General features: G+C 35.6%; 1 protein-coding gene across 1 annotated transcript; it reads left to right on the top strand.

The window, feature by feature from the left end:
* The first annotated feature begins 6,245 nt into the window (after positions 1-6,245).
* LOC121975179 (protein Barley B recombinant-like) lies at positions 6,246-8,021 on the top strand. Its single transcript, XM_042526640.1, has 2 exons — positions 6,246-6,383; positions 6,767-8,021. Exon 2 carries the CDS (start codon positions 6,881-6,883, stop codon positions 7,772-7,774), a length of 894 nt encoding a protein of 297 aa, XP_042382574.1. The 5' UTR covers positions 6,246-6,383; positions 6,767-6,880; the 3' UTR covers positions 7,775-8,021.
* The last annotated feature ends 6,001 nt before the right edge of the window (positions 8,022-14,022 follow it).

Here is a 14,022-nt window from a genome sequence, read left to right as displayed (position 1 = left end):
TTTCTGAAGAAAGGTTTGTTGGGACAATTTCCCTAGGTCAAGTTTGACCAGTTTGACTAAGCTTGAGTTTAGTCAAGCTTGAGTCAGGATTTGAGTTTTGATGTTTGACAATATAAGGAGATTGCTGAAGCAATCGTCTGGTTGTGGAGATGGTCAAAGGATTGACCAGGTTGATGAGAATACAAGTCAAGTAGGTCAAGGTTGACAGAAGACTTGACTGGGAAAGTCTTAACTGGAGGTTAGGTATTTGGAAAGTCCTGGTGAGGAGCTAGGCAACGGGAAAGTCCTAGTGAGGAGCTAGGCAGGAGAAAGTTCTGGTGAGGAGCCAGGCAACGGGAAAGTCTTAGTGTGGAGCTAGACAGGAGAAAGTCCTGGTGAAGAGTCAGGCAACGGGAAAGTCCTAGTGTGGAGCTAGGCATGAGAAAGTCCAAGTGTGATCTTGGCAAAGGAAAAGTCCTGGTGAGGAGTCAGGTAATTGGGAAGTCCAAGTGTGATCTTGGCAAAGGAGAAAGTCCTGGTGAGGAGCCAGGCAATTGGAAAGTCCAAGTGCGATCTTGAAAAAGGGTGTAAGTCCAAGTATGTGGTCTTGGCAAGATAAGTCCTAGTGTAACTTGGCAAGGAAAACCCGACAACTAGGATGAGGCCGAAGGAAGCTCCTGAAGGTAAGGCATGAAGGATGAGGAGATATCCGAGGGGCGCGAGGCTGATGGAGGAGGCTAGAAGGCTAGTTCAAGGTTGGTCGGGTGTGGCCAAATGCTAGGCATGGAGACCCAACATGTCACGGTTGACTGGGAGTGGGTTGGAGACTTTGGACTTGAGATTGAGTCAAGTCCAGGATGGTCAATCGATTGGGAAATCGATTGAACCAGGGTCCAATCGATCAGTCGATCGATTGGAGTGTGCTGTGAAGGAAGAAATGACCCAATCGATTGGTCGATCGATTGGGAGCATGAGTCATGAGCATAGAGGCCTTCCCAATCGATCGAGCTATCGATTGGGAATCTCCAATCGATCAGTCGATCGATTAGAGCTGGGAGTTCTCGCGCGATCGCGAGAACACAGAAAGCATCTGAATCGATTGGTGGATCGATTCAGACTGTTCCAATCGATTGGCCGATCGATTGGGATTCGACCGTTGCGCATGATGTAGGTGATGGACGACTGCGATGAAGCGGTGCTGACGTGACAATCGATTGGAGTTGATTTCAATCAATTGGAGGTACTGTATATAGCCTGGGCGGAGCGTTTTCTTCGCCAGATCTTTGCGATCTCCTCCTGCGAGCTTACAGCGATTTTCACAGCGATTTCTCCAGCACTCACGCTAGTTCTTCAAGACACTTGAGGAGCATCTTCAAGGTTCAAGAAGCAACAACAAGTAGTAAGAAGAAAGGTGTTTTCACTTGTATTCTTAGAGTTTTTTCTTGTATTTGTGTTTGTGTTGTGTGTGAGTTTGTACGAGGCTTCTCCACCTCCGGCTGCGACCGAGAAGGAGGTTTTCATTAGTGGAGGAGCATGTCGTGTGTGGATCCTTGGATTAGTCACCTCTTCTTGAAGTGGATACCAAGTAAATCCTAGGTGTTAGCATTGTGAGTGTTTGTATTCGAGTATTTCGTTACACAACAACAAGACGAAGCAAACCGACGCAAGTGCGACGAAACGCTATTCACCCCCTCTAGCGAGCATATCGGTCCCAACAAGGTTTTCCACCCCGAGCAAGGCAGCCACAATCTTCCGAAAGAGAGCCTGAAAAAGTATGCATTCTGAAAAAGTATGCATTAGAAGTATGCATTCTATACCAGATTCTTTAGAAGTATGCATTCAATACAAAAAAAAAAGCATTAAACCAATCAAACTTACAAATAAAGGAAATAGATGAATACTAACCATAGATAATTACAACATCCTAGCGTATGTTACTAGAACCTATAACAATAAAAATAATTTTTTAATCTCATTTTCTCAATAAACAATAAACCACTATAATTTAACAAATTAAAACTTTGATAGTACTCGCTATAGATCCTAAATCAAGTTCATATGTGTCGTCAAGACTGATATGATTATTATCTTCAATTGATCTGATAATTTACACATTGTCATATATAAAATATAATAAAAATAAATTTATTTGCATGAACAAATATAATAAAAATGAAAAAAAATATCGACATAAACCCTTGTTACAAATTGGGACAGGTACGCTTGTCATGTGATACTCCTCGATGTCCGCATCCACGATAAAGCCTAGAATTTGATGTAGATTTCTCCTTTGATGATTTTAATCTCTTCCCACATCCCTTAGTTCTTACTACAGAAGGATTAATAATACCAAGGATCTCATCAATAAATTTTTTTCTTTGACTTCTATCACTACATGTTGTACTAATGGAGATCTCTTGAATTTTATTGTAGATACAATCGAATTGTTCATCCAAGAAGGTTGTCCTTTCATTACTCAAAGATGCATCATCAACTAACACAGAAGCTTTATAGGATAACCTCAAATGCCTCGACATCAAATACCTTTCTGAATCTAGATCATCAATGACATTTTGCTCCCCTAAAGCATATATATTACTGCAACTTTTGCATTTTTTGTCCATTGTTTGAGTATATACATATTAGGTAAATGAAACACTTGGTTGATACGAAAAAAAGTTAACATATGTCTGCATGGAATGCCCTCAAATTCAAATTTTGTGCAGCTACACAATATGTAATCCCTTTATTTGTCATGCGCGAGCACTTTTGATTTTGAGGTAGAAGAACTTTGAAATTTCATCACGTGGTAAATCGCTGAGGCAACTCCTGTAAATGTCTGTTGCACATAATAACTATGATTCTCGGTCATTTCACTTTGAAACTCCAGTCATTTCTTTTTTGTGTACAACTTAACCATTTGAGGTTCCATTAGCCAGGTTGTATTAACCCTGAGATGCTCATTGATATCAATATGATCCGCAACTAACTCATTGTGTCTTTGATGTCTCAAAGCTCTATTAAAACATGTGATAAAATCCATTATTGAGTTCTTATTCAAGACATATTTCTTGAAGAATGCATGTGAGCCTTCAGATCTTTGGCTACTTGACATTCTTGCAAAAAATACATGACTAAAATATGTCGTCACCCATCTGTGTCTCAATTCATACATCAAAGATAACCAATCAATTTTCTCTAAGTTAACATCCTTGATAGTCTCTTCCCATGACTTCTCAAAATCATCAGGTGTTGTAGAATTTACAATGACGTTCTTTATGCTGTGATAGTGGTTTCGAAAAGTTAAAGGGTCTAATTTATCTGGAAATTTCTTCAATATGTGCCACAAATAAAATCGATGTACTGTTTGAGGGAAAACTTGTGCAATTGTTGTTGTCATAGCAGAATCCTAATCAGTGATGATAATGTTTAGTGCACCTTTAGGCATGACTTCTGAGAACTTTGAAAGCAACCAAACAAAAGATTCAGTTTGCTCATAACTAAGAAACCCACAACCAAAAAGAATTGTCTGATGATGATGATTAACCTCTCCAAATGGTGCCAAAATCAAGCTATATTTGTTGGTGTTATATGTCGTATCAAATACAACTATATCACCAAATACACTGTATGTCCTCCTTGATACATGATCAACCCAAAAATACATACTAAATCTATTATCTGAATCAATCTTATACTCAAAGAAAAAAGTTGAATTTTTCTCTTGCTTAGATGTAAAAAATTCTATCAGTGTTTCAGCATCAATAACCTTTTGTTTATCTCTTAGATTTTTCTCAAAATTTATAATATCTCTTTCTGTGCAATCGACTCCCTCATGCCCTCTATACTCTATCTTCAATATTCACATTTGTTGACAAGTTGGTACATTGACATCTGAAAACTATTTTATCAATGTTTCCTTTGCTGTTGAAGCATTACGATGTGAGCGTAGCAAATGCATCTTTGATGAAGTCAAGAGTCGATGATTATGAGTTTCTATAAAGTTACTGACAACCCAATTAGGTCCGACCTGTTTCTTGACAATTGCAATATTCGACTTACAGTCCGTTCTAACTGCGTCGCATGCTCTTTCCCTTGATACATGATCAACTTTTGCATGTTTATTCCATCGCATTAGATCTGTATGACCCTCTTTAAAGCAAATAATTTGTTTCTACGTCACTTCATTTCTTATCTTATTTTTCTTGCTTGTGTTTATCCTTGAACTAAATCCAGCTTCTCGTGCATATTGATTATAGAACGAATATGCCTCCTCTAGTGATGAGAATTCCATTCCAATTTTTGGCTTTCTATCATCTGCAACTTGGGGAATGAATTCTTGATCATCAACTGTATTTTCTTCCATTTCTGAGGGTCCTCGCATTACATTTGACAATAGATAAGTAGCTAAATAAATAAAAACTATAGCTTATTTTTTATAAAGTCAAAATTGCAAACAATTTGATAGAGAAAACTCCTAAATTGAATAAGAAGAAATAAATAACCTCTATCTCTGTTGCATTGAAAAACTAGTAAGTCCCTAAAGATATGATGCCCTCTAAGTTAAACACACCGCTTGAGGTTTTTCATGCAGTGTTGAAAAATTCTCGTTTTTCAACTATGAGAAATCAAATTAGGTATAATCAATATCAAACTAACATATATTCAAGATATTGTACATTACAAAAGGTATAAATAACCAGATATTGTACTGTACTAAAGCAATAGAGTGTACCATCAAGGAGAACAAATGAAGGGGAGTGAGGTGCGGAAAAACCCTAGCTTAAGCTTACCGATCAAGTAACAACAGATAGGAAACCCTAGCTTTGGCGCGACGTAGGAGGAAGGCGCTTGTGGGTTATCCTCTTCGACGAGTGTGTTGCGACGAAGGAGGAAGGGGCAGAAACCCTAGCTTCAGGCGCGACGATGAAGAATCACGAGGGGCACGATGAGGGAAGGCGCCTGTGGATTTTCCTCGCGGCGGGTGCGTCGCGACGAAGGAGGAAGGAGGAAGGTATCCTCTTCGGTGGGTGCGTCGCGACGAAGGAGGAAGGGGTGAAAACCCTAGCTTCAGGCGCGACGACGAAGAATCACGAGGGGCACGACGAGGGAAGGTTTCGAGGAGAGTTGTCGCGGTGAGAAATATCGGCGAGAGAAATTAGGGCTGGAGGAAAAAATTATAATATGTAAAAAAAATTGACGCGAGCCTGCCACGATGGCAGGTCCGCAGTGGGCGGAACGTTTGTATGTGTGTGTATATATATATATAATTTTAATTTTTGATTTTAAATTAAATTTGAATATTTTTGGTTCAGTTTTATTTTGAATGAAAAAATTTAAACGTGTGGGAAATTAAACTGGTTCTTTTTAAAGTAATATTGTAATAAAATTTTAACATATACATAGGGCTATTAATTTGGATTGGGTTGTTAGGTTAATCTATCTTGTTAAACAATTTAAATATGTTGGTGGATTTAAACAGACCAATTGGTGTGAGTTGCGAGTCTAGTTAGGTCGGCCCGAAGTTTTGTGGGTTAATCTGTCTAATTTAAATTTAAAATTTTTAATTTTTCTATATATATTGTTTGTCTAATTTAAAATCTAAATTTTTATTTTTTAATTTTTAATTTTATATATATATATATATATATATATATATATATATATATATATATATATATTAATTTTTTTTATGAACTTAACCGGTCTAATCCACAATTCATTTTGGTTGAATTGAATTAGAGATTTTCTAACTCGAATTTTCATCTTGGTCCATCTGATGACGAATTTTCGATGGATTGGTCTGCTCCGTCATATTGATGTGTCTAACAATTATGTTGAATTGTAATATTTTACCTTGATATTCCTCTCGAGAGTAATGTGAAATGGTAAAAAATGAGACCTACTTAAGATTTAAATCACAACTAAGACACGTTAAATCTGAGGAGTTAGAAAAACAAAACAGGATTCATATACATGTTTTTGAATCTGAGGAGTTAGAAAACAAAACAGGATTCATATAATCATATACATGTTTTTGATTTATCTGGATGATCAATAACAAATTTTCCTTGATATTAATTTTAATAATTAAAAAAAAATCGCACACAGTCAAAAGAGGGATAAGGACGAGAGAAAGCTGGTTTGTCAAAACAGACTAGCAGAGATGTAATTATATATATATATATATATATATATATATATATATATATATATATATATATATATTTTTCTTTATGGATGCAAAATAAAAGTCTTGCATTTATTAGCAAGCAAACATTTCTTGTCAGATGAAAACATTTGTGCTCGCTGCATTTATCGAAAGTGTATTTTGCCCCCTTTTCACCTCACGCGCCGGTGAACCCTAGACTCGCTCCGCTTTTCTGCATCTTCTCAGCTCTAAGGTAAATCTCGGTGTCCTCTCCCCCTGCTTGGCGAGTGAGGAAACTTTCTTTCTTTCCTTTTTTTTTCCCTTCTTTTTCTTTGTAGCAGCAGTGCAAGTTTTTTCCTTGGTGCGAGATTTGGATATTGTTTTTAGCACATGCGTCGTAAAGATCTCGTCTTGAAACCGTGCAAGTTCAGGCCTTGCTGCGAATGCGGGCTGCCGGGATTTGTTTATTTTGGGATTTCATTCTGCTTTTAGACTATTTTTTGCTCGGGCGATCGGCTCTGTCCCGAGGGTTTCTTATGCTTGTTTTCTGGAGTTTTTTTTTTGTTTAAAAAAACATTATTTTGCTGTTTTTGTCTGCATCCCTCATGCACTTGTTCTTTTTTGTTTTAATGAAAGGGGCTTGATGGCATTGAGCATTGGTGAGATGAAGCAATGTGTCTGAGTGTTGGTCGATATCAGCAGAAAAGTTGCGATCTTTACACTGATTGCTTTTTTAGAACATAGGCTTCCATGGATGACGATGGTGGATTGGGTATCCGGAATTGGGGCTACTATGACCCACCATCGAAGGAAAATCTTGGATTGCGGCTCATGCCTTCTTTGGTGGAACGGGATGTGAAGCCAGTTGTATCAAGTGGTGGATTTATTCACAGGCTTTGCAGTCTTCCAGAGCCATCACTTCCAATGGACTTTGTGAGGGATGGATGGTTTCACCATAGTAATGACAATGTAAAGAATGATTATGTGAGGGAAGGATGGATACACTATAGCAATGACAATAGCAAGAGCTTCCCCATTTTGACTACAAACCATCAGCAGCATACCAGTTATAATGTCCTCCCTGATCCCACCATAGTGAACAATGTCCAGATGTTTCAGCACTTGGAACCACAGCCCAAGGAGGACAAGCCTTTGTTGAAAGAGGAGCCAGTTGACGGAAATGAGCCTCCTTTGAAGAAGAGGTCTAGGGGTCGTCCACAGAAATCACCAAAGCCAAAGAAGCCTAAGAAAGCCGCAGCACCAAGAGATGGGGTTGCTAATGGCTCCATTTCACATGGAAAGACTGGGAAGAAGAGCACTAGCATGATTATTAATGGGATTGATTTTGATATCTCAAGAATTCCAACTCCAGTGTGTTCTTGTACTGGAAAGCAACAACCGTGCTACAAGTGGGGTATTGGAGGATGGCAATCAGCATGCTGCACTACCAGTATTTCTATGTATCCCCTTCCAATGAGCACTAAGAGGAGAGGGGCGCGCATTGCTGGTAGAAAAATGAGCCAGGGTGCATTTAAGAAGGTGCTGGAGAAGCTAGCTGGAGAAGGTTATAATCTATCTAACCCAATTGACTTGAAGACCTTCTGGGCGAAGCATGGTACTAACAAGTTTGTGACTATCAGGTAAAAATTTTGTTGGCTAGGCTTATGAATCTTCGCCTTTGCAATGGATCATTGCTTCTCTAATGTAGATTAATCTGTGTCCTGTGGGGATCATTGATATAACTTGAGTGTGTTTTTTGTATTATTACTCTTAACATGGCTTATGGGGCTTAGACACTCAGGTTATATCATCAGCAAAGCTTGTAACTTTTTGTGGAGACAATGCACCCTAAGATGGTCCTTTCACCTACTACATATAATTTTTTTATTCACTTGCTTCTTCTTGAGATTAAGCTATTATGGGAATGTATTGACAAATGCCAGTTATTTTTCTACTGTTTTTGTGATGTTCCTTGTCATGTATTGGTGTAGTTCAAATGATCTATGTCTAAAAATTTCCATTATTAAATTGTGTCTGATTCATTGTGGGAATTGATATGGTATAGAAATTGGATTTGCTTGCAAATTTGATCCTAATTTGTTGGGTCATAACTCAAAATTGGCTGAAGTAGTTCCTTCAACATATGAAATATTTTAATTTATAGTTTTTTAATTGTGTTCTAAACTATGGTAATTACATGATATTGTCATTGCCCTTTATGTCGTTTATAATCTGATATTTTATACCTTAAATTTTGAGTGTGCATATATACGCTTTATCCTTTTTTCAATGATTAATGGATCTTAGTTTGTGTTCACTAAAATATATATTTAGCAAGTACCAATGTTTTAGAAAGCATAATATGCAGCTAGGTTATCATTTAGTACATTTACATTTTGCAAGTGAACATGCTGGTACATATAACATATGTGATATTTACATAAAAATAGTTAATTGTTTTATCTTATCAAACCTTGAATTTAATTGGTTGTAAAAGAACTTAATTAATCAATCCATTGAAAGGTGTTTTACATCTACTACCTAACATGAATTTTAGAAATGCTACCCAAAGTCATAATCACTTGCCGCTAAGTAGAAAATGTAGTATCTATACAATTAAAGCTTAAAGAATTGATATTTGAAATGCTAGTTTTCTTAATTTAATTGCCAAACGTGTTATTATCATAATCTTTGTTGAAGCAGTTGTCTGAGCTCCCTTTATTTAAATCAGGTTGTTGGTTATTGGTTTCTCATTATTGTTCATGTATAGATGAATAGTTATGGGAACTCATTAATTTATGTAGCTTTTGTCACACAATTCCACCTTAAGCTTTGCCTTTTGTTGGCTTCTTTTCCTAATAATCGATTAAACACCCTTTGTATTTGTGTTATCTTGTCTTAGCCTTTGCATTTTGCATGGCTAGAAAACATCAGTATTCAGTAGTATTAATTTGCATCACCTGTTTCTTCAAAATTAAATTAGCCAGCCATAGGCAGCTTCAGTCATTTTAGGGATAATGAGAGACTATGGGAGTGTTTGGTAGAGCTTCTACTAAGTGCTTCTTAGATTTTAGCTACATGGAAGCACTTTTGAGTGTTTGTGAATGTCAACTTCTGTAACTTTTACTCAAAAGCTGGAAGCAAGAATTTGATGCTTTTTCTTGCTTTTTTTTATGATCTAAAATTAAAAGTTGACATTTATGCCCTTAATAAATTTATCATTTTACATAATTACCACAACATTACTGACCTTAATAAATTTATTATTTGACATAATTACCACCACACTTCTACGATATTTATTTTTAAATAATATTTTATATTTTTATATAATTTGTATTTCTAGATTTTTATACATATTTTTTGTGTATTTATATAAATTTTATCATTTTTTTATTTTTATTATTTTTATATATTTTTTAATTATAAACAATAATAATCTTGATATCGTATTTAAAATATAATAACAATTATATAAACAAATAGTGTATCAAAATTATATTTAGATAATTAAAAGAGATTAATTTATATAGTTTAAGGATATTGTTGTCATTTAACTAAAAATTAAGCTTGAATGCAATTATTCATCGAACACTCCAACTTTACCTTCTGTTAGCTTTTGGCTTCTATTTCCAAACACTTCATACTTTAGCTTCTCACTAACTTCAAAATAATCTCTATAAGAATCACTTTTAAATAAGCAAAAACTCTCCCAAACACTCCCTATGTTATTTGTGTTGATGAGCATCTTACTGTGCAAACACACTACACTTATTGACATGTTCAACACTTGTCAAGATGGATTCAAATTATGTTTGTCTTTTTATAGCTTCTTCAAAATTCTAATTTAATTAGTTATCTAATCGTTATAATATTATTTTTTAACAAATAAACAGGTGGAGAAAACTAAAGATTGAAATACACAGAAGTAAAAAGGAGTTTTTTAATATTTAACTATCTAAGATATACGCTTATTAAAAAATAAAAACACAATGAGTTAAACATTTGAATTAAAATCAACACGTAGCTGAAACCTGTTCTACTGGTATGGTACAATCAAATTTTAATTTAGTTTTATTAAGATGATTATCTAATTATTTTAGTTTTATGTAGAAGTAAATAAACTAAGTGAAAGAGCATTAAAGGCTTAAAAACCATCTAAATTCATTTTAGCTTGGTATGATACATGCAGAAGTGTTCCAAGTGTCGGCACAAATTGGTGCAAAAATTGTGCCGTTCTTGCTGGGGCCTGGACTTCGCGCACAGAAGGATATTTTGAACCATGATGTATTGTATTCGCCGATCTTGGTAATCTATTGTAAGTTTCTGGTTATGAGGAACCTCTCCATAAGAATGGTTCTCCCTGGATATCACCTTAGCCCCCTTGCTGAGATGTTAAATAACAAAAACCAGGAGACCATTTCTCACATACTATTGATCTGGAATAACTTCCCAGTCAATTGTATGATTGTTCCCTTGTTTGAGATTAAATCCTCTTTATTATAATATTTATTAGCATATTTAAAAAAAAACATTGATCCTGAACATTATCGCGTCAGTCCTTTGTTCTTCTTCCTGGTTGTCTTCTTGTTCCCTATACACATCTAAACCATGGACGGTTGAATCTTTTTTGTTTATTTTGCATCCTTTAGGTATTCTCCTCTACTGATGATCTTAAATCTATTGTGCCATTGGAACCAATATTTAACAAAACAGTTCCAATTATCTCCTCTAAGCTTGGGCATTCGAGGCTACTATTGGTTCATCAGAAGGATATCCATCTTGTGTCTCCACATCTGAACAGAAGAATGGAAAAATTTTCTGAATACATGACATATCAACAATATGAACCTACTATAGCAACTTTACTAACATTCCGCTCTACCTTATAGGAGATATGAGATGCTTTGTGGCAGATGTATTTTTATGAGCCATTTTTTCTTGCATATATTATGTATCTAGATATTTTTATTATACAACTTGATGGTTTATCTCAAGTGGAATGAACTTGCTATATCTTCTATCTGCTTGGATCTAGAGTTCTACTCAAAACAGTGTTGAAACAGCTGAACTTTTTCCAAGCTTTGATGATTAGCACAATATCATTTGATCATACTTGTGATGCTACAATATCACCTATATTGAATTCCTTCACTTGAGTGTTTCTGGAACTATAGCCTACCCAACCCCAATTCAGTCCAGTTGCCTCTTGCTACTGGATTAGTTTATTGATATGGAGATGTGGTTGTGGTCGCAAACATATTCATTGTCTAAACCATAGTTATTTAAGGCGTGAGGCATCCAAAAGCGCATAGGTTCTATGGGGCCTGAGGCGCTAGGAGGAAGGTGAGGCGCACGCCTTACGAAGAAGTAAGGTGTTTTGGGTATAAATTTATATAATTCAAACATATATAGGAAATTTCTGCTAACATATTTCATTAACAAAGTTATAATCCATAAACTATTAAACCATAATGTAAATATAAACTTTACAGACATTCAAATATTGAAATGGTTTGTCTTCGTAATCAAAATCAAATTTCAAATTAAAGAAAAAATAAACTTCAAATATTGAAGAGTCATGCAAAGAGAACTAAGTTTGCAAGGGAGGTTGATGTTTATTTTTTAGGGGAGAGTAAGAGTCATGCAAGAAAAATTTGTCGCATGCATGCAACCTAATTAAAGGTTAATGTTTATTTTCTAGGGGAGAGGAAGGGTTAAATATGTAGTATGCATGCAACCTAATTAAAGGTTGATGTTCATTTTTTAGGAGAGAGGAAGAGTCATGCTAGAAAAATGTGTCTCATCTAATTAATTTAAAAGGTTATTAAAGGTATGAGTTGGGCTTTAATTTTTTTTTTTCACTTCAATAAGGTGAGGAAAATAAGCACGCCTTACCCCTCAAAAGGCGTGCACTTCTTTCAAGTATTGCGCCTGGTGACCCGGGTGCAAATGGCGCGCTTGGCTGCGCCTTGCGCCTAGGCACAGCCAGGCACATACTTTTCACAACTATGGTCTAAACTAAAGGAGTTTTTCAATCTTTTGCTTTCTCTAACCATGATTGGTGTGAAACATATGAAATTGGCGATCATTATTGTGTATTTTTTCCTTCTTATACTCATGAGCATACCTATCTTTGCTCTAATTCACTGATATTTGGGAATGGAATCTTGTCTCTAGCAATGGTGGTTTTTAGTTTTTTTTTTTAAATTATTCTCATTGATGACTATGCTCATATGACACAAATATGGTTACAATAAGGCTTGTTTGCGTCTTTGAACATTCATTTTTTGATTTTTTTTAAAATTTGAAATAAAGCAAAATTTTCTATACCTATCAAAATTTTACTTGCAATGTTCTTGAGTGCTGCACTCTGCTTGTACTCATTTTGTGCTAACAAGGAATTATCCGCTGAATCAGCTCTCGCTACAATTTTCAGCATATTGGTGCCCCAATTGCATTAGTTGAACTATCACTTGATATCGTGCATACTATGATGCTTTGTATTAGTATTGCCAAAAAAAACTTTGGTGTTTGGTCTCGTCTATACCTTGCTTAGATACACACGTAGAGATATTTGAACTGAAGCTCAAGTAACATGGAGATAAAATATTGTGGAGATGTGGTTCTAAAAAACAATCATGTTATGTTTTTAGTACAATTCTCTGAATGGTTTCATGCTTTATCCTAAGTAAATTGCTTGTTTTCTCAGTCAAGCATTTTCACTCGATTGAGCTACCTTAATGCTCTTGAACCTAGACAGCAAACTTTAGTTTAGATCCACTAACTGAGCTTTGCCATCTACTTAGGTACTCAAAAAGGCTTTGGTGTTGTGATTCATTGTTGCTTTGCTCTTATCCTACTAAAGCCATATTCTTTGATGCTGCACTTTTATTTCTTGGATTTTTAGCCATCTCTGCTTGACTCTATATATATCTTCCACCTTCAGCTTAGACGTCATCTGTCTGCTAGATCCATTGACTATGTGACAGGTATACTATTAGCACAGAACGATACCTTCATCAGAATCCCTATCTCCATCAGTGACTTCATCGACGCTCCAGACCCTCTGAGAAATACCAGCTGCACTTGTAGCGATTGCTGTTTGACTTTTCCTTAATAACATACATAGCCCTTAAGTCTTCATAGCAAGTTATTTGGAATGGAATTTGATAAAACAAAGAATGATTATATACATCATCTGTTTTGCTGTTTGAGTTGATTAATATTAGGAGTGAATTAGTTGTGGCATTCATTTAAGAAGCCTAGTGTTGTTTTATTGGATGTCTCTATACATGCATATACAGAGGCGAAATGAATGTTTGACTTTGAAAAGGCGCGAGTAGAACAACTTGGAGTTTGTATTCAATATTTTTTTTTTTTCATTTGTCATTTTCCTTTGGCAATGGTGTCACCTTATTCTGGAATTTGTCAACTTGTTTTTTCTAATGCAGCTGAAAATGTATTGAACTGGCAGGAAGTTCTTTATTTTTTTGGTCTACTCATAAACCCTTCCATTTGAAATCCCTTTTCTCCTCTGGGTACTCTAACATCTTGAGTGACTATCTTTTTTAATTGGATCCTTGCCAAAAGTAATCTTTTTGTTGTTTGGATCTGGAACTTCTAATCCTCTCCCTAATCATTTAGATCTATAGTGTCGGGCCTTCTTTCTTTGTCTGAATAGCTTTTATCTTAACACTTCTGGTACTCGCTGTGCCATGCAAACCGCTATTGAGTTGATGTAGGTTTGCTGTGAATCTGGTGTTTGCAATATTAGGCTTGCTAAAAATGTTTGATACACAGTGAGACATCTCCATTTGTCCTTTATTTTACTATATATATATATATATATATATATATATTGTCAGATTTATCTTAAGGTGAATATCTTC

This window comes from Zingiber officinale, chromosome 4B (genome assembly GCF_018446385.1).
Source record: "Zingiber officinale cultivar Zhangliang chromosome 4B, Zo_v1.1, whole genome shotgun sequence".
NCBI classification, from domain to species: domain Eukaryota; kingdom Viridiplantae; phylum Streptophyta; class Magnoliopsida; order Zingiberales; family Zingiberaceae; genus Zingiber; species Zingiber officinale.
Note: the sequence above shows the minus strand (reverse complement) of the source record. Positions and strands in the feature narration are given on the sequence as shown.

Excerpts from the sequence above, each read along its gene's own strand:
- LOC121975179 (XM_042526640.1), top strand. The coding sequence starts at position 6,881 with ATGGATGACGATGGTGGATTGGGTATCCGGAATTGGGGCTACTATGAC.